This window comes from Cupressus sempervirens, chromosome 2 (genome assembly GCF_028749045.1).
Source record: "Cupressus sempervirens isolate cs-2001-9-10 chromosome 2, ASM2874904v1, whole genome shotgun sequence".
Taxonomy (NCBI): Eukaryota; Viridiplantae; Streptophyta; class Pinopsida; order Cupressales; family Cupressaceae; genus Cupressus; species Cupressus sempervirens.
In genome coordinates, this window is record NC_143119.1 from 267,631,642 (window position 1) to 267,654,405 (window position 22,764).

At 33.5% G+C, this 22,764-nt stretch overlaps 1 protein-coding gene across 1 annotated transcript in view; it reads right to left on the reverse strand.

Moving 5' to 3' along the window:
• Positions 1–4,060, reverse strand: part of LOC149572085 (putative polygalacturonase) — a 61,764-nt gene extending 57,704 nt beyond the window's left edge. Inside the window, exon 1 of the mRNA XM_089813392.1 lies at positions 2,694–4,060. Coding sequence (XP_089669518.1) covers positions 2,694–3,173 — 480 coding nt within the window. The 5' untranslated portion in view covers positions 3,174–4,060. The remainder of the gene's footprint in view (positions 1–2,693) is intronic.
• Between the last annotated feature and the right edge of the window lie 18,704 nt (positions 4,061–22,764).

Consider the following 22,764-nt stretch of genomic DNA (forward strand, 5'->3'; position numbering starts at 1 on the left):
TGAGCAAAATATTTGTCAGAGATGCCATGGCACGTTTTCCAATGAAAAACTGTGAAAATCTGTGAAGGCACGTTCTTCGAGGCAAAAATACGAAAGACCCAGAAGAATCAGAGAATGACCTAGAAGAGAGCTCGAAAAACTCAGAAGGAATCTTCTGTCGTTTTTTGGATCCGCTAGCTCAAAAATCGAGGCACCCAGAAAAAACAGACGACAACCCAGTTGAGCTCTCGAAAAACCCACCAAGAATCTACAAACAAAAAAAAAATTTGACCCCAAAAATTAGGGTTTCGAAAAAAACGGCCCTAGCTGAAAGAGGCTTGAAAAAACTTCAGATTTCTTGATAAAAATGGCAGATTTTTTTTCAGGGAGAGCGCAAATGATGAAGAATGCAAACAAAACGAACTAATCCTTGACCCTACAATTGCGATTTTGCTGTCAAATGAGCTGGAAAATATATGGACGTGAGTTGCTTCAAACGCGTGTGATTTGGACGCAATTTGCAGAAAAAAATTGCGAGCTTTCCCAAGGATACAGGCACGGATTTTTCAGACCAGGAGGCTGCAAAAAAGAGACGACTGTCGTGGTGTGCAGATAATTTCAAAAGAAATTATAAATTTTTCAAAAAATTCCTTATCATGGCTCTGATACCATGTTACAAGATTCAAGAAGAGTTGGCAGATTAACGGATTTCCGGATGATTCATTAATTAAACAGAGGAACAAATGTGTTCCTTATAAAGAATTACAAGGACGTTGTTTCTAAAAGAAAAGAAACAACGTAGGCTGAAGACGGAATTAGAAACAAAACTAGAGACAGGATAGGAAACATTCCTATCTGGACTGAAGAAAAAAGAGACGGGATAGGAAACATTCCTATCTAGACTGAAAGACGGACTACAGACAAGTAGTTGACTATTATAGAAAGTATAAGATATTATCTTAATACCCAAACACGTCCAAAACCCCCCAAAAAATCACATATCCACGTATCGAGTTCTCATACCTGTATCTATACCCAAATTTGAATTGGTAACTTAGGTGGTAACCACACTTCCATAGTTTGTAGAAAGGTAGTTCACATTGAGGGGATTCTCAAACTAAGCCCACTAGCCAAATTTGCCAAGTAGAAAACCTACTAGCGGACAGACGCACAAGAGGTGTGAGGATGTTCAACATCCTCTCATTAGTCACTAGCGATGGGGTTGCAAAATTGTTTTGGTAACAAAACTACTTGTGTCAATATACTAAAGCAAGATCAATTCCTATGTTGCAATAGTGACCATCTCATATCCTTTGTGTGACAAAGAACTATGATGATGGCTACATACAAGACAACAAGGCCTTAAAACTCAAACATTTTGATTGTGATTGGATGTGTTTGTCCCCAATCACAAAAGTTGGTAGTTAGGTTTGGACATGTGTGTTCCCAATCATAATGGTTATGAGAAGATGTGTGTGTCCCTATTAATAACTTTGATATTGGTTAGATGTGTTTGTCCTATCCAAAATTATCATACGATTTGAGACGGAGATGTTTGTCCATATCCTTGATTCCATAGGTAGATGTGTTTGTCTGTATCCTTGGATAAAAGTTGTGTTTTTCCCTATCCAAATTTATCATATTACTTGAGATGGAAGTCCATATCCTTGATTCCATACGTAGATGTGTTTGTCCCTGTCCTTGGATAAAAGTCTCATATGATCAATCATATTGAATAAGCCTAGGAAGGCTAAATCCACTATTGCTTGTCATGAGTAGATGTGCATATCCCTAGGGAGGCTAATTCCACTATTGCTTGGCATGAGTAGATGTGCATATCCCTACTCTTTATCTTATATTTTGTGATTGAGTACTCTATGTGGTCATCGAGTGTTGTTAGTTCACTCATCCCCATTTGGAGAATGATGTGATGATGGGAGATGCTAGGAATATTATATCATTAGATGTCATAGTTATGGTTTCTTAGTTAGAGTTTGCTTATTTCTATGAGCATTTGTTATAGTTTGGTTATACCTGTAATTGTTTGTTATCCCAGCTATTATTAGAGGTTTTATATAATTCAGGATATGAAAAATCCTAGAGAAATATAATATCTTATTGAAATTACATATGAAATCAAAGCATACCGTTATTGTGTAATCCAATTGCAGAATTAAAAATTCTCAGTAACAGCAGGTTATAGGTATAAAATTCCTTAACCACACGTTATGAGGACAAAAATCTTCAACAACCATCACTGTTTCAAAGCATCGGTGCAGAATGTTAGGAGCTACTAGTGATCTGCTAGCATATTGGCAGATTTCTGAAAGCTCAAGGAATCAAACAAGTGTCCTTGGTACACCCAGTAAGCAGTTTAAATTCATAATAACCTGTATTATATGTGTGCAATCACAAGTCAAATACAAGGACAAACAAAGGAGTTATTGCGAGATATTTCTGTATCTGTTTACAGGAGACTCTCTAGGCATAGTCTGAGTACTTAAGTTGATTCAGATTTCTGTGTGATATTTCTTAGGATTTGTTCATAACATAAGCCAAGTATTTAATCAAGAGCAGCCAAAAATTATTATTTGAAAAAAATTACAGTTAGCAAATTCTGTGACTTATCTCAAGTAGAAAGTAGAAGCAAAGATACTTCATTTTTTTTATAAAAGAAAATAAATTATTTAAAGGAAAACGCATAAGCATCCAACCTCAACTGCAAGGATAACAGCTTCCTCCGCAAGGAACAAAGTCATGTGACTCGTAAGATTGAAGGGGGCAGTGAGCCAGAGTCCAGCCTGTACATTAAGCTGTCCTCCTCCTTCATTCCCCAGCGCTGCAATGGTTGCCACGGCATCCTCAAACGCCTTTGTATTAATTGTCAAACCATCCCCCACAGCCCCAAAATCCGTGAGATTAAACACGTGGGGTCTTAATCTGGGAATGGGCCTTGGGGGCTTCTTGAAGAAACTAATACTTTCCACTATATTCTTCTGCCAGAAAAACACTGAAAAAAATGCGAGAATCCATAATAAGAGAAACCAGTTTTTGTAGGATGACATCCGTCCCGCTGACACCCATCCCCTCAAGGTTGACTTCTGGTGTTGTAATCTGTTTGTCATCCCTGAAATCTCAACTACTTCTGCATTAGACCTATTTAATGCAGATGCTCTGGGAGAACAAGTATTCATTGAAACTGAAGAGAATACAAGTCCTTATCTTGTTTAGGACCTACTGAGCTCTCTAATACACGCCTTACATCTAACTTATGTGAGACCTAAACTGGACACAAGAACTCAGCATTGCTAAGTAAGCAAGTTTTGTGCTTTACTGAAATAGCCCTGCAATAATTACGTTGCTTGTATCATATCCACCGTTTGTAGCGCAGGTTCGTTCTGTGAAACTCTTTTGCGACACTCCCGAAGGTACAAAAAGGAAATATCTGAGATCTAATCTGAGGGACCCGCAACTGAACAATATTTTAAAAAGTTTTCGGTTTCAGGAAAACACAACTTCGTTCTTCATATAGCATTCAATTTCAGAAGAGACTAGAATAAAAACAAATCTCTGCAAATTTTAAATATATGGACCGGGAAAAAAGATAGAATTCGGATTCGTTCAGATCAAATTCTTATATGGTTGCTTTGGGGTTAAAAATATGTCACAAAGAAAAATGGCAAAACTTTTTGACAGATCGGTAGGTGGGTACCAACTGGAGGTTTGTTTGATCAAACTTCTCCACCAAATCTCTGCCAAACTTGAATGATTTTCTTCAATCCGAAGGCGCTTGTCCAGATTTATGGCACAAATCATTGTCGAAGTTGTAGTTTCTCCATCAATTCACCGCTGAGAGCTCCACTCCGTATTGTTTGGAGCGAAAAAAAGTAGGTAAATTCAAGATAGTTGGAACTTGAATTAAACTTGTTGGCAATCTAAAATATTAAATCCCTGTTTCTGGGGGCTTATGGGAAGTTATTCGATTAATTAGTTTAGAACCAATCCGTACAATTGGCCTGTGGTTTATTTTGTTTTTGGATCGAGGTTTCCTTAAATTTTAGGCAAACTACAGGAAAATTGTGAGCAAGATAAAGTATTTTACAATTTAAATATGGTGGAGGCGAATCTTCACTGCTAGTTTGGATGAAACTACTACTTCGAATATATATTTTCATTTTATTAAAATTAGTATATAATTATAATTTTTAATGTTTCTAACCCGCCTCTCAATTTCAAGGATGTTTGGAGATTTCATGATGGGATGAACCACCTCCTTCCATTGGGATGATTATTGATTTCGGCTTTGGCCATGTAAATTCTTGCGGAATGATCTTGTATTCTCACCCTGACCCTTTTCTGTGAATTGTAATCTTAGTATATTATTTATTGATAGAAAATGAATATTCATAAAAAAAAAAGGTAGTATATAATTATAATTTTTAAATCATAAAAATATCATATATAATTGTTACCATTAAAATTAGATTTGTTTTAGAAATAAACACAATAAATATTGTAATTTAGCTGATAGACTATTTGTGGGAACTTTGTTCTCGGAAATTGATTCTTTTACGGAAAAGTTGTAAGTTGGCTAGAAAAGTTGTCAGTTTTGGCAAAAAATATAATTCCTCCTAGTTAATTATTTATTGGTCAATTTTTTTTTTATCTTACTCCACTTTTAACTCTTGTTAAATTGATATTTATTAGTTGTTATCTCCACTTTTAACTATTGTTTTTTTTTTTTTTTTTTTTTTTTAAACAATTAGTTGTGATCTCCATTCAAGTTGTGATCATATTTATTTAACTTTTGACTTTTAAAATTGATTTAGATTTTAGTTTTTAAATTATTTTAATTTATTTTTTATATTAGTTTAATTTATTTTTTAAATATTAATTTTTAGTTTCTATAATTTTTTTAGTCAATAGAATATTTGTTAGAGACGATGTTATTTTTTCTTTTTTCTTTTTGTATTTCTCTTATTAATTTTTCATAATAGATTTTTTGATGGAGTTTTTTTAAATAATTTTTTTTCATATTTGAAAAAATTGAACTTAAATAAATAATATTTATTAATCTATTTAAATTTTTTAATAAATATTATGTTATTTAAATTGAAAACTATTAATAATCTAATTTGTTCACATAAGATTATATTTTAAATATCCACTTTTAACTATTATTTTTATTTTCCTATTTATTTAAAAAATAATTACTGTTGAACTTTGCATTAGCTCATGTTGCAATCTCTATTTATTTAACTTTTGATTTTTAAAATTGAATTAGATTTTATTTTTTAAATTATTTGTATTTTTTTATTAGCTTAGTTTTTTCCTTAAATATTGTTTTCTTAGTTTCTAATTTATTTAGTCAAATATAATATTTGTTAAAAACGTTAATTTTTCTTTTTTCTTTTTTGTATTTCTCTTATTAATTTTTCATAATAGATTTTTTAATGGATTTTTTTTAATATATATTTTTTATATTTGATAAATAATATTTATTAATCTATTTAAAAGATTTTAGTAAATATTATGTTATTTAAATTAAAAATTATTAATAATTTAATTTGCTCACATAAGATTATATTTTTTAAAAATAATTTTATTATCAAGCACTGGAATCGACTTATCATTGCAAACACAAAAGCATGCAACTGCTAGTTTAGCCTATTTGTGGAAACTTTGTTTCTGAAAATTTAATTTTTGATGAAAAAGTTGTAAGTTGGCCGGAAAAGTTGTCAGTTTGGCCGAAAATTTGTAATTCCTTCCTATTAATTATTTATAGACCAGTTTTTTTATCTTACTCCACTTTTAACTCTTGTTAAATTAATATTTATTAGTTGTTATCTCCACTTTTAACTATTATTTTTCCTTTTTTATTTATTTAAAAAAATAATTAGTTGTGATCTCCACCTGATCTTATTTATTTAACTTTTTACTTTTAAAATTGATTTACATTTTAGTTTTTAAATCATTTTAAATTTATTTTTTAATATTGCTTTCTAGTTTATATAATGTTTTTAGTGAATAGAATATTTATTATAGATGTTGCTATTTTTTCATTTTTTTAATTTCTCTTATTAATTTTTCATAATAGATTTTTTGATTGAGTATTTTAAGTGATTTTTTTATATTTGACAAATTGAATTTAAATAAATATTATAAATAATATTTATTAATCTATTTTAATTTTTTAATAAATATTATGTTATCTAAATTGAAAATTATTAATAATCTAATTTGTTCACATAAGATTATATTTTTAAATCTCCACTTTTAACTATTATTTTTCTTTTCCTATATATTTAAAAAATAATTACTTGTGATCTCCTCATGTTGCACTCTCTATTTATTTAACTTTTGATTTTTAAAATTGAATTAAGTTTTGGTTTTTAAATTATTTTAATTTACGTTTTATATTAGGTTAGTTTTTCTTTAAATATTGTTTTTTAATTTCTATAATTTATTTAGTCAATATAATATTTATTAGAGTTATTTTTTTCATAGTATTTTTTTGTATTTCTCTTATTAATTTTTCATAATAGATTTTTTTATGGGATATTTTTATGATTTTTTTCATATTTGATAAATTAAATTTAAATAAATAATATTTATTAATCTATTTAAAAGATTTTAGTAAATATTATGTTATTTAAATTAAAAATTATTAATATTCTAATTTGTTTACATAAGATTATATTTAAAAAATATATATATATTATCGAGCACCTATCTGCTTATCATTGCAAGCACAAAAGCGTGCAACTTAGTTATTAAAATTAAATCTAATATAAAATGATTAAATCTTTTAAATAAAAAAAAGTATCTTTTTTATGTTTTATCTAGAAGAAATAAAAAGTAAATAATAATAGATTTTTTTAAATGGAAACATGTCCATTTTATTTGCTTCTTTTCATTTGGTTCTTTATTTAGTGTCTCTCCCAATACCAGTGTGATAAGTTTATGTCAATTTATCTAATTATTAGTTATTATTAGTTCTCTTTTTAGAAATCAAGACTACATTTTTTTTATATCAATTTACATTGTGATTTTTTTTAATGTCATTTTTTAGCCATTAGTAATTAGAATTTTGTTTTGTTTATTCATGATTAGTTTTAAGTATTGGTCACAATTTAAGGTTAATAAAAGTATGGTTTATATTATTCGTTTTGTTTAGGATTTATTTTAAAGGATTGTATTTGTCATGTGAACAATATTTACATAAGGGGAATGTTGATTGTTGGTTTTCAAAATTGTCACTCCAAATCTTTAAGGTTAGTTTTAGGAATGCTTAATGTAGGTTAGTTTTGTAAAGTATAGTTATAAGATTAGACATGTGCCTTGACATAAATAATGTTCAAGATGTGTGTGTCGTTTTGTATTTACGTGTGTGTTAGTTTATTAATGCAAGGTCCTACAACTTCTTAAAGCCAATAAGTGAAGTGTAGTGAGAACCTAATGAATTTACATGTGTCTATACACAAAATTAGATGAAACTAAATAAACAAAAACCAAAAATGTTGTTTATGTTTGAATGTTTTGAGTTTGAGAGACATCACCTTGTTCAAAATTACTAGAGGATAAAATTCCAAGTTCTGTAGCTATTACTCAAAGGGTCTCTACTATATCTACCTTCATCTTCTCAAATAATTATTTTTCTCTTTGCATGAATATGTCATGTCTTCTTTTATTTCAGAATTATTTAAAGTAAACTTGTTTAAGGTTTCTTTTTCGGTAATTGACAAATCAACACCAATTATATTGCATATAGCTTAATTTTGTCTTCATTTTCAATGGCTTAATGTCATACATTCTCAAGTTCGTTTCATAGATCTTTCATAATATCTTTGTTGAAATTTTCAAGGTGCACATCTAGATCAATGAAGAATTTTACAAACACTTCAACAATTGTGGCCTTATCAATTTCATCAAAATTACCATACATCTCACATACCTCTTTCAATTTTCCTTCTTGTACCATGTAGTCAAATAGAGTATCTGATTTAAGATTTATTTTCATCTTCCAACTTACCTTTTTGTTTTCCCACATTAACTTTGATCTCCTGCCTTCTCAATTGCTCCATCTAAAGATACAATAGTATGTAACTTATGTCATTTATTTGTTTTGAGTCAATGGAATCTACATTTCTTCTTCTTTTTTATTTTTAACTTTTTCCTTAGATATGAATTCATTTATTTTTTCTATTGATACCTTTCATTTTGCTACTATCACATTCTTTTTCCTAATTTTGGTTTCCTTGACCATACTATTCATATTTTTCTTTTATTAGATTTTGTAGGAAATAGGCAACAAGCAACTAAGAGGGGGTGTATCAATTTTTTCTAAAACACTTAAGCTTCAAACCCTTAACCCTGAAAACTTAAAACAATTAATCACATAAACACTTATTACTGATTTGAAATATGTAAAACATGTAACAACAAAATATAAGAAGACATCAACAGCATATTATGCAAAATTTTACTATGGAAACCCAAACTAGGGTGAAAACAAAGGTGGGGCTAAACTCCACAATATGACTAATACATTGTTAAAAGTATAGACTTATTACAATATGGGGAATGTGCATACATTCAGGCTATAACATATTAAAATGGAAGCACCCACCATTTAAGACTTTTTAGCACCCTTCACATAGTGACTCCATGAACCATGGACAGACCCATGCTCAATGTGCTCATTCTCCAATCTCTTTCCACTTTTCCAAATTATGTTTGCACTCCCTATGAGAACCCTAGGACCTATTTATGAGCCCTTCCCCAAGAACAAGTTGACCTCTTCCTGGAAGAGGTTGATCAAGTTAACTTCTTCCTCGAGGGAAAGAGGCCTTAGGGCTTGAAGTGCATCAGGGTTTCTAGTTATTTTATGTTGATCCCCACTTAGCTTGTACTATTTTCCTACCCAAAAAACTAGTATAAAAAGGAGGTTTGGGATCTTCATTTAAATAGATTATCTTTTCATAATCTTTCATGAATAAGTTATCCATGTACACTATGTTGACATTACAGTCAAATTTGTTTATTAGTGACACAGACACTTAATCAGATAGTTAGTAACTACCAAACTTATATTGCAATCTACAGTATTAACCAAGTAATTCAGGCTATATTGAGTTCTATAGTTGCAACCAAGTTCCAGGAACAATGTTCAGTTCGCACCGAGCAATATCTACCAAGTTGGTGATTGTCAATGAAAATTGAGTTTTCTAGTGCTTACCGAGTTTGCAGCTTCAACAACGTGAATATAGTGTTGACTAACCTATACAGTGTCAACCAATTGATTCAGTTTATATCAAGCTTGCAGTGATAGTGTTGACTGAGCTATGTAGTGTCAACCAAGTGATTCAGTTTATATGTCGAGTTTTGTAGTGTTTACCAAGTCACTAGTGCAGACCGAGTTTAGACTACTTGGAAGTAATTAGTATGAGTCGATCTTCTACATCTACCAAGTACATGATGATGTCAAGTGTTGACAATGGTTTCTAAGTGTCAAAACCTCATCGAATTTGTCTTCAGAACCTAAATACCTACAATTGGGTTGACTTTGTGTGTTTTGGTAAAACTTGTATTACAACCGACTTAGATGAATTGTAATTTGGATTGGTATATATGTAATGTATTATATCACATCCAAAGTAGAATATGAATAATGGAATATAAAAATGAGACATACTAAGAGTAGAAGTGTGAAGTAAGGAGGCTACAAGCAGTATAAGAAGCAACAAAGGTTTATCTATCATGGCAAGGTGATCATTACACTCCAAAGGAATCTCATTTAGCAAATCAAAGTTGCAGATCAAAGATCAACCACTGGTTCATCCTAACAGGTGGAACAGTTAAATCTTTTTACAAGATAGACTTAACAGTCTTTTGTAAATCTCTTTACCAGGTGTATACTTCATTGTATGTTTGCAAATCCTTTTGAAAGGTGGACTTAGCATTCCTTATTGCTCCTAACAGGGTAGATCATCAGAAGTGATCATTGTAAGCCTTAACAGGTCAACTTTATACTACTGTACTAAAGCTTGAGGGTATCATCCCCACCCTAATTTTACCTTCTATTTGGAAGGTTTCTAGGTTACCATATTGTGTGCCAAAGTGTTATGAATGTTTTGATGCTTTCAGTTTTTTCATGCATGTAACTAGATCATAATACATATGGAGGATTAATTGGTGAATTAAGATTAAGTTATAATGGTTAATAATTCACCCCTCCCCTCTTAGTAACTTAGCCTATCATATATTTCCAACAATTGGTATCAGAGCTTTGTGGTTCTCAAAGAAGAATTTTAACAACTTGAGCAAAGATCAAAGGCAATGGAAGTATTTAGACTTGATAAGGCTATTGATAAAGAAAAGCTAGATTTGGAATTGGCTATTGGGCAACTTAAGAAAGAAAAGGAGCAATTCTCTCAATCCCTAAGGCGAAGAAAAGATCTTGCAGTATAGATGAATGACAAACTCTACACTAAAGAAAAAATTGAAGATATCCATTCAGAAAGTAATTCAGATAAAGATAATGAAGCAATCATAAAGCTATTAGAAAACAATGGTATACTTCAAGAAGAAGTAAGGAAGCTAAAAAGAGAACAAGAAATTTAGTCAATAAGATTGTGTGAAGTCATGGAAGAGAAAAACAAGATAAAAGAAGAATTAGAAGGAAACAAGAATGAAATTCAACATCTATCCCTTCAATAGGCAGACTTCATTGATCAGCTTACTAATGCAAATGAAGAAATCATGAATCTAAGATCAGAAAATGAAAGATTGCATAATGATCTAAATGCTAAAAAGAAAACTAATGAGAGATGATGAAATCTCAAGTAGACATGGATCAATTAAATGAGCAAATCCAATAAAGATAGAAAGGAAAAATAGGAATTGGATATATAGAAGAAGGTGAATCATCCAAGTAAGGAACTCAAAAGAATCAAAGACCTACTTGCAATCACTGTGGTAAGCTAGGTCATACATCAAACAAATGTTGGAGTAATAATAAAGCTAAATTTGATGGAAAATGCTAAAACTACAATAAGCATGGTCATAGAGCTAATGAATGTAAAGAGAAACCTAACTTTAAAGGAAAATGTCACAAATGCAAGAAGCGTGGGCACAAATCTTCTGAATGTAAAACTAAGATATTGAACCCAGAAAAATACATTGTAAAAATTATATTTGGTTGGGATTGCAACACATGGTGCAGATGTCATTACTATGGAGAATTTGGACACATTGGAATAAACTGTGTAAAACATCACATTAGGACAAGAGACTCCACTAGAAGATGTTTCATTTCTATAGAACTTGGACACCTCGCCAAGAACTGTATGAACACTAGAAGAATTGAAGATGAAAAGAAAGCCAAGGCTAATAACATCAGAAAGCAAATGAGACAATAGTGGATTCTAAAATCTCCTAAGAATGCAAGTCCAAGCAATGAAGCACATGTCACTTAAGAATTGGGTGACTCAAACACTTCTACTTGATCTCACTCAAGGATAACTAGAACTATGATTATGAAGCAGACATCTCACATCAGTTCTAGTTAGCAAAAAGGAAAGATCAATATCAACATTCAAGATGTAAAGGAATCATCGAGTGTCTAAGGAAATTTTGGACCTTACCGAGCTAGGTTGGGTTGCAAAACCTTGCCGAGCAAGGTCAGGAGTAACTAAGTCATTGTATGGACATTGAGTTATGAATGGCTCTACCGAGCAATTAATTCAAACCAAGTGCAAGACAGTCCATCATCAAGCAAGCAAACATACCAAGCATTTATGGCGATTGGAAAGTGGAATTTGTCAAAAAGGATGAAATTGAATTCATTTGTCACCTTGAATTTTCAAGAGCTATATGCGTGAAGAGTAATTTCTATGCATCCAAGTGATCTATACATTTTATTGTCGAATTTTTTCATGTTTTCATAAACCCTACCAAGCATGGCATCCTCTAGCAGCAAAACCAAGAAAGGATTTGAGATGTTAGTTTGAGGAGTTGAGTGGAAAGCACCTGACTTCAAGTTGAGTCTGACAATTGTGGAAATGCTTGATCCTACCAAAGCTCAATCACAAATTCCACCTAAGGTACTATTGGTTAATGATATTCACTCACATTTTCATTGTTCAATTCAAAACATAGGAAACCTAGAAATGGATGAAACTTTGGAAAAGTTGTGTGTGAATGGTGTGTTAAAACTCAAGCATCAACACTTGGAAACCAAGGGTTTAACCCACATTTCACACATGTCTTGAGAATTTCAGATAAAATGGATAAGGTTTATCCTTGGCCGTGTGCACAACGAGTAGTTATGGTTGGAGCAACATATTCTCATAACAAAGAAAATGATTCATTGTATCACAAGGCTCCCGATGTTGATGAAGGCAAAGACCACCAAAACCCTAAGTTGGGTAGAACTGGAAAAGAAAACACTTGCCTAATGGGGTGGAAGAGGCATGAAGATCAACTGTATAGCTAACATGGAGCTAAAGTTTGGAATTCATGTAATAACACATAAAATATATAGCTCCAGTCGTCTTAATAGCGTATCATGTGAGGCAGTTGATCTCACTTTCAAAGTAGTGAAGAACAACATGTCCTTTGATCTTGTTGAATTGACATTGAATGAATTCAACAAAAACATGGAAAGCATCAAAACTTTGAAGAATAACTCGTGTAAGTTCGATTCACTTTTAACCTATTTATTCTTCTTTGTACAAAAGTTCTTCCCTTCAAGAGGTACAATTGTATGGAGAAAAGATGTACCTATACTATATCAAATCAATGAGTATATAATAGAGATGGGTGAAAATTATGTCAGTATCATGGACAATTATTTTGATTCATTCAAGGATAAGATGAATAATATATTCAAAATTCCAAAGAAACTTGTAGAATCTTACAAGGATGATGTTTGTTTTATGGTAGATTGTGACAAAGTGTACATACAAGCAGTCAAACCTAGAGTGGTATGGGTTAAGGATCTAGGCTATGAGGTTAATATTGATGACACTAGGGATATCATTAAGGCATTGTTGAATGAACTTGTAGATCTCAAGGCCACATATTTTGGTACATTTGATGAAACCAAAGCTAGAATTGAACTAGAGATAAAAGTTCCTCAGGCTATCAGCAAAGGAAAGAAAAGGATAACAAAATTGAGACAAGCTAGTTCTACTCTCCTATTGATAGAAGGTAAAGGAGATGATGTGATTAAAGATTATATAGACCTGATGAGGCAAATGAAACAAAATCAGAAGAAGAAGAGCCGATCAAGAAGAAAGGTAAGGTTATCATAACCAAACCTACCAAGTCATCTACTATAGTATTTACAAGAAGAACATCTAGAAATAAATTGAAATTAGGTGAAGAGGTAGAGGATGTGATTTTCAAATGACCTCCACCTACATTTCAAGAGAAATTGAAAGAGATTGATTTTGGAGCTGGCATGGAAAATTTTAAATCATTAAGATATGAAACTAGAAATGTAGAAGAGAAGAAGCAAGTTGAAGACATGATTATGTCTAAGCTAGGCAAATGGAAATATTGATGCAGGAGCATCTAGTGGTGTAAGGGCAATCCTGTATCACCCAAAAATATGCTTAGAGATAGTTTATGTTTAATGTGTTTTTATTTCTGGATACCCATTTGGGTCAAATAAAGAATCCAACTCTCACAGTTCCACTATTAGTTTTCTAGGTTAGAGTTTTTAAGTACTTTGGGATACGTGTAAATGTAAAAAATGAGTTATTTTGTAATAGAGCCAAAATTATGATGAGTTAGAGGGTTTAATTTAGAGGGATGATTATACTTGTAATTTAAAGTGCTCCAAAAAAATAATTAGGTCAAAAGACTTCGCGGTTAGAAAGTTATTATAGTTTTAAGTTTCCTGGAGACCTCCTAAGAGCACTTCAAAGTCATATTTGGGGCACTAAATAGCCTTTTAAAAAGCCAAAAAATGGAGGAAAAGTGAATCTTTTGCATAAGGCTATAGAGTACTTTGCGAGCTTTCCAAAAATGTAAACAATTTGTTAATCAGAGTCCCGGTTCAAAAGTTATGCCTCCCGGAAGTTGGACTACCATTTATGGATTCTTCTAATTTTACACCCACTTCTAACATGATTTTTGGAACCTTCTATTTTGGCGGTGGATGCTAACTAGCATATTCTAAAATGTATTCCTAACCCTAAAAGAATTGGGGTCTATTTAGGAACATTTATGGCATTGTAAAGGCAGCTCTCAGTGGAGTTAGAGAGAAGGTACTATGTGGAGGATTTCTTTCTCTAGAATCATACTATTGTAAGCCCATACGGCATTTTTCATTGATAATAATATTTCCCTTTTTCCGAGTGTTCATTCTGGTCTTTGTTTGTGTCTCCATCAAGTGGTATCAAAGCTAAGTTTTCTTGAGTGTGTAGACAGAACGACAACTTGAGGCAATTTGTACCAGGATTGTGCGGTTGTGGGTTTGAGACAAGAAGATGCATCCATGAAGGGAACATGGTGGAAGGGCTAGATTTGTTACTCCCAAGGTTAGAACCCTCTAGAGACAAGTTCAAGCATTGCAGGAGGAGATCCGCAGAGGACTAAATGTTGTTGCAGGCAACGAAAGTGAGGAAGAAAATGAAGAAGAAGGAAATATTAGACAGAAAGGGGAAAGTGAAGAGGAAGTCCTAAATCAAGCAGAGGAGAGGCTTTTTAGGGCCATTTTAAGCTTGTAAAAAGACCTAAAATTGATGTGGGTATGTTTTCAGAAACTCTAAACCTGAATGAGTTGATCTATTGGATCAATGAACTAGAGGAGTATTTTGAGTATGAGGATATCAGAGGCCCAGAAAGTGTTAAGTTTGCAAAGGCCAAAATGAAAGGCCATGCCAAAATCTACTGGCAAGAGATTCAGCTAGAAAGGAATAGAAGAGGAAAGGAGAAAATCATAAGGTGGGATCGCATGGTGGAAAAACTAAAGAAGTAGTTCATTCCTGTTGATTATGAGTTTGATTTGTTCAAGAAAATGCAAGAGTTAAAGCAAGCAGGGAAATTTGTCCAGGAATATATAGAGGAATTTTATCGACTTCTTATTAGGGTAAGGCATGCAAAAGCTAATAAGGAGAAGGTTTCCCATTACCTCAGTGGGTTACAACCAAGCATTCAGGAGTTAAGTCTGGTTAGAATGACTAGCATTGAAGAGGCATACCAATTTTCCCTGTGAGTTGAAGAGAAGCTAAACAAAAAGTTTGATAAAAGGAAAAGAGGGTGCAGTCAAGAAGGCAGGGGTAGTGGTAGGTCATTTAGAGGCTGAAATGAGACACAAAAGAAAAATGAAGATGTGGGTACTAGTAGGTACCAGAGGAACAAGGGTTTCAACTGCTCCCATGATCAAAACTTTGGAGATTAGAGAAGACAAGGCAGAGGACGTGGAAAAGGTTCAGGAAGAGGAGACTTTCGTGGTACCTATTTTCATTGCAATGAAGAAGGTCATCGTGCATTTGAATGCCCTCAATGACAAGGAAGGACAGATAAGAGAGTTAATGGTCAAGCAAGGGTTGCTCATGTGGATGATGATGCACAATCATTGCATTCTGAGGATGAGAAAGAGGAGAGGTTGTTGTAAATGACAAGTTCTTACTTAGTGGTGAGACTGAACCTAGATAAAGGAGGATTTTTTTTTGTACCAGGTGTAAGTGCAAGGATAAGTGTTGTGATGTGATTGTTGATGGTGGCAGCACTGACAACTTGGTGTCTAAGGAGATGGTCTCTGAGCTAAAGCTCAAGAGGGAGAAATACCCCCAACCCTATCAGATTGCTTGGGTGAAGGATGATCATAAAGTCCTCATTAGTGAACAATGTTTGGTGAAGTTCAAGATTGGGAGTTACCATGATGAAGTTCTCTATGACATTATTCCAATGGATGTCTATCATTTATTGTTGGGAAGACCGTGGCAGTTTGATAGACATGTTGTACATGATGGTCATACAAATACATACTCTCTAACAAAGGATGGAGTAAGGTGAAAAGGTATGCACTAGTGCTAGGATATGTCTTGTTGATGGAAGAATTTTTTTGGATGTAATGAAACATCAGCGTATGTGTTATGCTTTGATTCTTAGAAGAGATAAGGAAGGTAGTAGCAAAATTCCACCTGAATTTTTAGGCCTATTAAGTGAGTATGGAGATGTCATCTCTGATAATGTTCCAGAAGGGTTGCCACCAGTAAGGCAAATCATTCATCAGATAGATTTAATTCATAGAGCTAGTTTGCTTAACAAGGCTGCTCATAGGATGACTCCTGAAACTGAGGAGCTAAATAGACAAGTTCAGGAGCTATTGAGGAAGGGTTTGATTCAAGAGAGCCCGAGTCCATGCGCAGTACCTATAGTACTGGCACCAAAGAAGGATGAAGAGTGGAGAATGTGTACAGACTCTCGAGCTATAAATAAAATAACCATCAAGTATCAGTTTCCTTTGCCAAGAATGGATGATCTTATGGACTGCTTGAGTGGAGCTCAATACTTCACAAAGATAGATCTCAAGAGTGGTTATCATTAGATACAAATACGAGAGGGAGATGAGTGGAAGACTGCATTCAAGACCAAGGAGGGTCTATATGAGTGGTTAGGCGTGCCCTTTGGACTAATCAATGTGCCAAGCACCTTCATGTGGCTTATGAATGAGGTACTAAAGAAATTCTTGGGAAAATTTGTTATTGTCTATTTGGATGATATTTTAATTTTCAATAAGACTTTGGATGGACATTTATTACACATTCGTAGTGTCCTTGAAAGGTTGAGGGAAGAGAAAATGTTGATTAATTTGAAAAAATGTAGCTTTGTAAAAAAAATAGTTAGTCTACTTGGGGTTTGTTGTATCATCTGAAGGTCTCAAAATGGATCCAGAGAAGGTAAAGGCCATCTTGGAATGGCCTACTCCAAGGTCTACTACTAAGGTGAGATCATTTTATGGTCTGGTTAGTTTTTATAGGAAGTTCATTAAGAATTTCAATGGCATATGTGCACCCGTAACCGAAACAACAAGGGGGGATAAGAAAGAGTTCAAGTGGACTACAATAGCTGCAAGGAGTTTTGAATTGTTGAAGAAGAAGGTGATATAACAACTTGTGTTGGTAGTGCTATTGAGGCTATATTGAGCCAAGAAGGTAAGCCTATTGCATATTTTAGTGAAAAATTGAATGATGCAAAGAAGAAGTATTATGTTTATGATCAGGAGTTCTATGCAATTGTTCAAGCCTTAAAGAAATGGAGGCACTATTTATTGCCAAAAGAATTTGTCTTGTATACTGATCACTAGGCATTACAGTACCAAAATAGCCAAGGTAAATTGAACTAGAGACATTTGAAGTGGTTAGAGTTCATGCAAAGCTATACATTTGTGTTGAAACATAGAAGTGGAAGGTCTAATAGGGTTGTAGATGCATTGAGTAGGAGATAGTTGTTGCTGGCAGTAATGTAGGTTGAAGTGGTTGGGTTTGACGAACTCAAGAATCTATACCTTGAGGATCCTGATTTTGCTGAAGCATGGAAGGCTTGTAAAGAACCTGTTACTATAGACAGAACCAGGTAGCTAGATTATTTGATTCAGGATGGTATGCTATTCAAGGGTAGTCAATTATGCATTCCAAGGAGTTCCATGAGGGAAAACTTGATCAAAGAGAAACACACTAGGGGAATGGCAGGAAACTTTGGTCAAGATAAGACCATTTCCATTCTTAGAGAACATTATTTTTGGCCTCAAATGTCACAAGATGTGAAGAAATTTGTGCAAAGTTGTCAAGTATGTCAAGCAGCCAAAGGATTTAGTCACAATACTGGAATTTATCAGCCATTGCCTATTCCATTAAAGCCTTGGGAGGATATAAGTATGGATTTTGTTCTTGGATTGCCAAGGACACAAAGGGGTAGTGACTTAGTATTTGTGGTGGTTGATAGGTTCTTTGAGATGGAACATTTCATCCCATGCCACAAGACTCATGATGTTGTACATATTGCATATTTGTTTTTTAGAGAGGTGGTAAGACTACATGGCCTCCCAAAGAGTATTGTTTCTGATAGAGATACTAAATTTGTGGGGTATTTCTGGAGAACTTTATGGAAGAAATTGAGGACATAATTGAGGTTCAGTTCTACACATCATCCACAGTTTGACAGACAGATCGAAGTGGTAAATATATGTTTGGGCAATTTGCTGAAGTGTTTAGTGGGAGATAAGCCCAAGGGATGGGATTTGATTTTGCCACAAGCAGAATTTGCTTACAATAATTATGTAAATAGGAGTACTGGTAGATCACCATTCCAAATTGTGTATGGAAGTAGTCCAAGGATTGCACCAGAATTGAGGAAGATGGAGTGAGGGGAGAGGACAAGTGCCGAGGCATAAGAATTTGTTGAACATTTCAAGAGCCTACATGAGGAGGTCCATGCATACATCACCAAGATGAATCAATAGTATAAAGCTAGGGTAGATCAAAGGAGGAGACATAAGGAGTTGCAAGTGGGGGATCTAGTTATGGTACACTTACGAAAGGAACGATTTCCAGTGGGTACTTACAACAAGCTAAAGATGAAGAAATTTGGCCTCTGCAAAATTTTGAATAACATGACTCGAGAAATGCATATGAGGTGGAGTTGCTAGATGGAATTCACATTTCTCCTATCTTCAACATTGTAGACTTAACAAAATATCATGATGATGGTGCAGGTGAGGGGTTGATGTTGGAGCCATGTCCAATTCCTACTTCTAAGAAGGAGGAGATAGAAGATATTCTAGATAGGCGTGTGGGTAGGAGTACTAGAAATAGGTAGTATGAAGAGTGCCTGGTGAAGTGGAAAGCATGACCAATAGAGGACTCAACTTGGATATCAACAGCAAAGGTTGCCCATTTGGGTTTTCCTCTACCATAAAGTGACAGGGTCACTTTTCAATCTACCCTAGGTGTTTGATGTAGGAGCATCCAGTGGTGTAAGGGCAATCCTGTATCACCCAAAAATATACTTAGAGATAGTTTCTATTTAATGTGTTTTTATTTCTGGATACCCATTTGGGTCAAATAAAGGATCCAACTCTCATAGTTCCACCATTAGTTTTTTGGGTTAGAGTTTTTAAGCACCTTGGGATATGTGTAAATGCAGAAAATGGGTTATTTTATAATAGAGCCAAAATTATGATGAGTTAGAGGGTGTAATTTGGATGGATGATTATACTTGTAATCTAAAGTGCTCAAGAAAAAGAATCAAGTCAAAAGATTTCATGGTTAGAAAGTTATTGTAGTTTTAAATTTCTTGGAGACCTCCAGAGCGCTTCAAAGTCAGATTAGGGGAACTAAACAACCTCATATAGGGCTAAAAAATGGGGGACAAGTGAAGCTTGTGTACAGGGTTGTAGAGCACTTTGAGAGCTTTCTGGAAATGTAAACGGTTCATCAATTGGAGTATCGTTCAAAAGTTATGCCTCCCGGAAGTTGGACTACTGTTTCTATATTCTTCTAATTTTACACCCACTTCTAACGTGACTTCTGGAACCTTCTATTTTGGCAGTGGATGCCAACTGGCATATTCTAGAATGTATTCCTAACCCTGAATGAATTGGGGTCTATTTAAGAACATTTCTAGCATTGTAAAGGTAGCTCTCAATGGAGTTAGAGAGAAGGTATTGTGTAGAGGATTTCTTTCTCCAAAATCATATTGTTGTAAGCCCATAGGAAATTTTTTATTGATAATAATATTTCCCTTTTCTTGTGTGTTCATCCCAGTCTTTGGTTGTGTCTCCATCAAATATTCACTTGATCAACATGCACAACAGATTCCCAAGGAACTGATGGAGAGAGTTAATCCAAGATGGGAACATGCCATGAAAACTGCAAAGGACATATATGAGTAGACTTCGAGGAAACTCATGCTGAGTTTTAATGACAAAGAAATAAAAGAGTCCATGAAGTAGAATGAAGAAAAACTAACCTTGAAAATTATCACTTGCTCAATACTGGTCAATGAAATTGAACATGTGGTGAGGAATGCCACTAATACATGGAAGAATATCTTCAATCTTCATCAACATAGTGATTTTGTTGTTCATGTCAAGGATGATGGTGAAGATGATAAGGAATAAGAGGACAATAATGATGATGAAGAAATGAATGATGATGATAAAGATGATGAGGAGCAAGAATAGGAAGCCACTAAGGAGAATCTCCCTGAGATTCAGACCATTGAGGAAATAGACCCTAAAAAGATTGTTGCAACAGTTATGGCCTCATTTCCTCACTCTTTGAGCAAAACTTTAATGCTATCAAGCTTACTGGAGCTAGTTGCACAAAAGATTGCACTATACCAAGTAGACTTGTCTACTATTCTTAGCTCATTGGAAACCTCTACCAACAATGTCACTTCTCTATTCAGTAAGCTATGTGATACATCTATCTTTACATAGGAAATCAAAGATAAATTCTCCAAGATAGATGAAGATTTGAAGGTGACTGTACACAAGCTATCACTTGACCGGAGCTATAGTTCTGCTCATTACACAAAGATCATATTTCTAACTGATATGCAATCATAATTACTAGGGGAAGAAGATAGGATGAGGTCCAAACCTATAGATATACAAGGCATGATTCTTCCAAATATGGATGCATTGTAGAAACACATTACACATGCCAAAACTCTCATCCATGATAATAACTTCTCCATAGCTAATCGCATGATGGAATTATTAGGAGAAGTTTAGATTGCATTGCATGCAAGTAAGGTGTTGTAAGAAAATTGGGACAGGACAATGTCACTGATTTTAAAGGTACATTCTAACTTCTTGTCACATTTTGGAATAATTGTATAGCATAAACCTTTGGCATTTATGTCAAAAAGGGGGAGAATATGTAAAAAAGGGAGAATATGTGATGATACAATAAAAGGGGAGAAGATGAGAAGATGTATAGCATATGAAGTATGTTGAATATATATATATATATATATGTGGGGGAGCATCATAATATTATACATATACATGTATAGATATTTAGATAAACATCTCTTACAAAAGAAATTTTGAAAAATCTTTAAAAAAATAGAGTATGTTACCGAGTTGAAGACACAAGATCAAGACTAAAATTGTTTTAAAGCTTTTTTAATTCAATTTTGATTAATAAGTGTTTTTTCCACTAATGCCAAACGAGGAGATTGTTGACATTACAATCAAGTTTATTTATTAGTGACACACACACTTAATCAAATATTTAGTAGCTATCGATCTTATCTTGCCATCTACATTGTTAACCAAGTAATTCAGGCTATACCAAGTTCTACAGTTGCTATTGAGTTCTAGGAACAATATTTAGTTTGCACCGAGTAGTATCTACCAAGTTGGTGATTATCAGTGCAAACCGAGTTTTCTAGTGCTTACCAAGTTCATAGCTTCAACAATGTGCATCTAGTGTTGACCGAGCTATATAGTGTCAACCAATTGATTCAATTTATATCGAGTTCACAGTGATAGTGTTGACTAAGCTATGCAATGTCAACCAAGTGATTCAATTTATATGTTGAGTTTTTGTAGTGTTCACCAAGTCACCAATGCAAACCAAGTTCAAACTACTTGGAAGTGATTAGTATGAGTTGAGTTTCTACGTCTACCAAGTGCATGATGATGTCGAGCATTGACAATGGTTGTCGAGCATTAGAACATCATCGAGTTTGTCTTCAGAACCCAGGTACCTGTAATTGGGTCGACTTTGTGTATTTTGGTAAAACTTATATTGCAACCAACTTAGATAAATTATAATTTGGATTGGTATATATTTAATGTATTATATCACATCCAAAATAGAATATGAATAATGGAATATAAAAATGAGACACACTAAGAGCAAAAGTACAAAGTAAGGAGGCTATAAGCAGTGTAAGGAGCATCAAAGATTTATTTATCATAGCAAGGTGATCATTACACTCCAAAAGAATCTCATTCAACAAATCAAAGTTGCAGATTAGATATCAGCCACTAGTTCATCCTAATAGGTGGAACAATTAAATCCTTTCACAAGGTAGACTTAACATTCTTTTGTAAATCTTTTTATCAAGTGCATACTTCATTGTATGTTGTAAATTCTTTTGCAAGGTGGACCTAGCAATTCCTATTACTCCTAATAGGGAAAATCATCAGAAGTGATTATTGTAAGCCTTAACAGGCCAACTTTATAATGCAATACTAAAGCTTGTGGGTATCATCCCCACCCCAATTTTACTTTCTATTTGTAAGGTTTATGGGTTACCATATTGTGTGTCAAAGTGTTATGAATGTTTTAATGCTTTCAATTTTTTCATGCATGCAACTAGATCAAAATACATATGAAAGATTAATTGGTGAATTAAGATTAAGTTTTATTGATTATTGATTCACCCCTCCTTCTCAGTAACTTAGCCTATTGTTAGGATTAAACCATAGACAGAAATAACAATTACATGCAAATATAACCAATATCAAAAAATAATAGATCACACAGAAAAGAACACAAGACACCAAGATTTAATGTGGTTCACCCAAACCTTGGGCTACATCCACCAAATAGCAAGTCCAATATTTTTACGATCCAATGATTACAACCTAATTACAATTCATAATCCCTTACAACTCAATACCACTGCAAGAACCAATTTTCATATCACCTTATGAAACAATCCCTAACCCTAAGCCCTTTTATACAAGTATTTTTACCGCTTTAGGATTATAATTAATAATTACATGTCAGCCCAAAATCCTAAAAA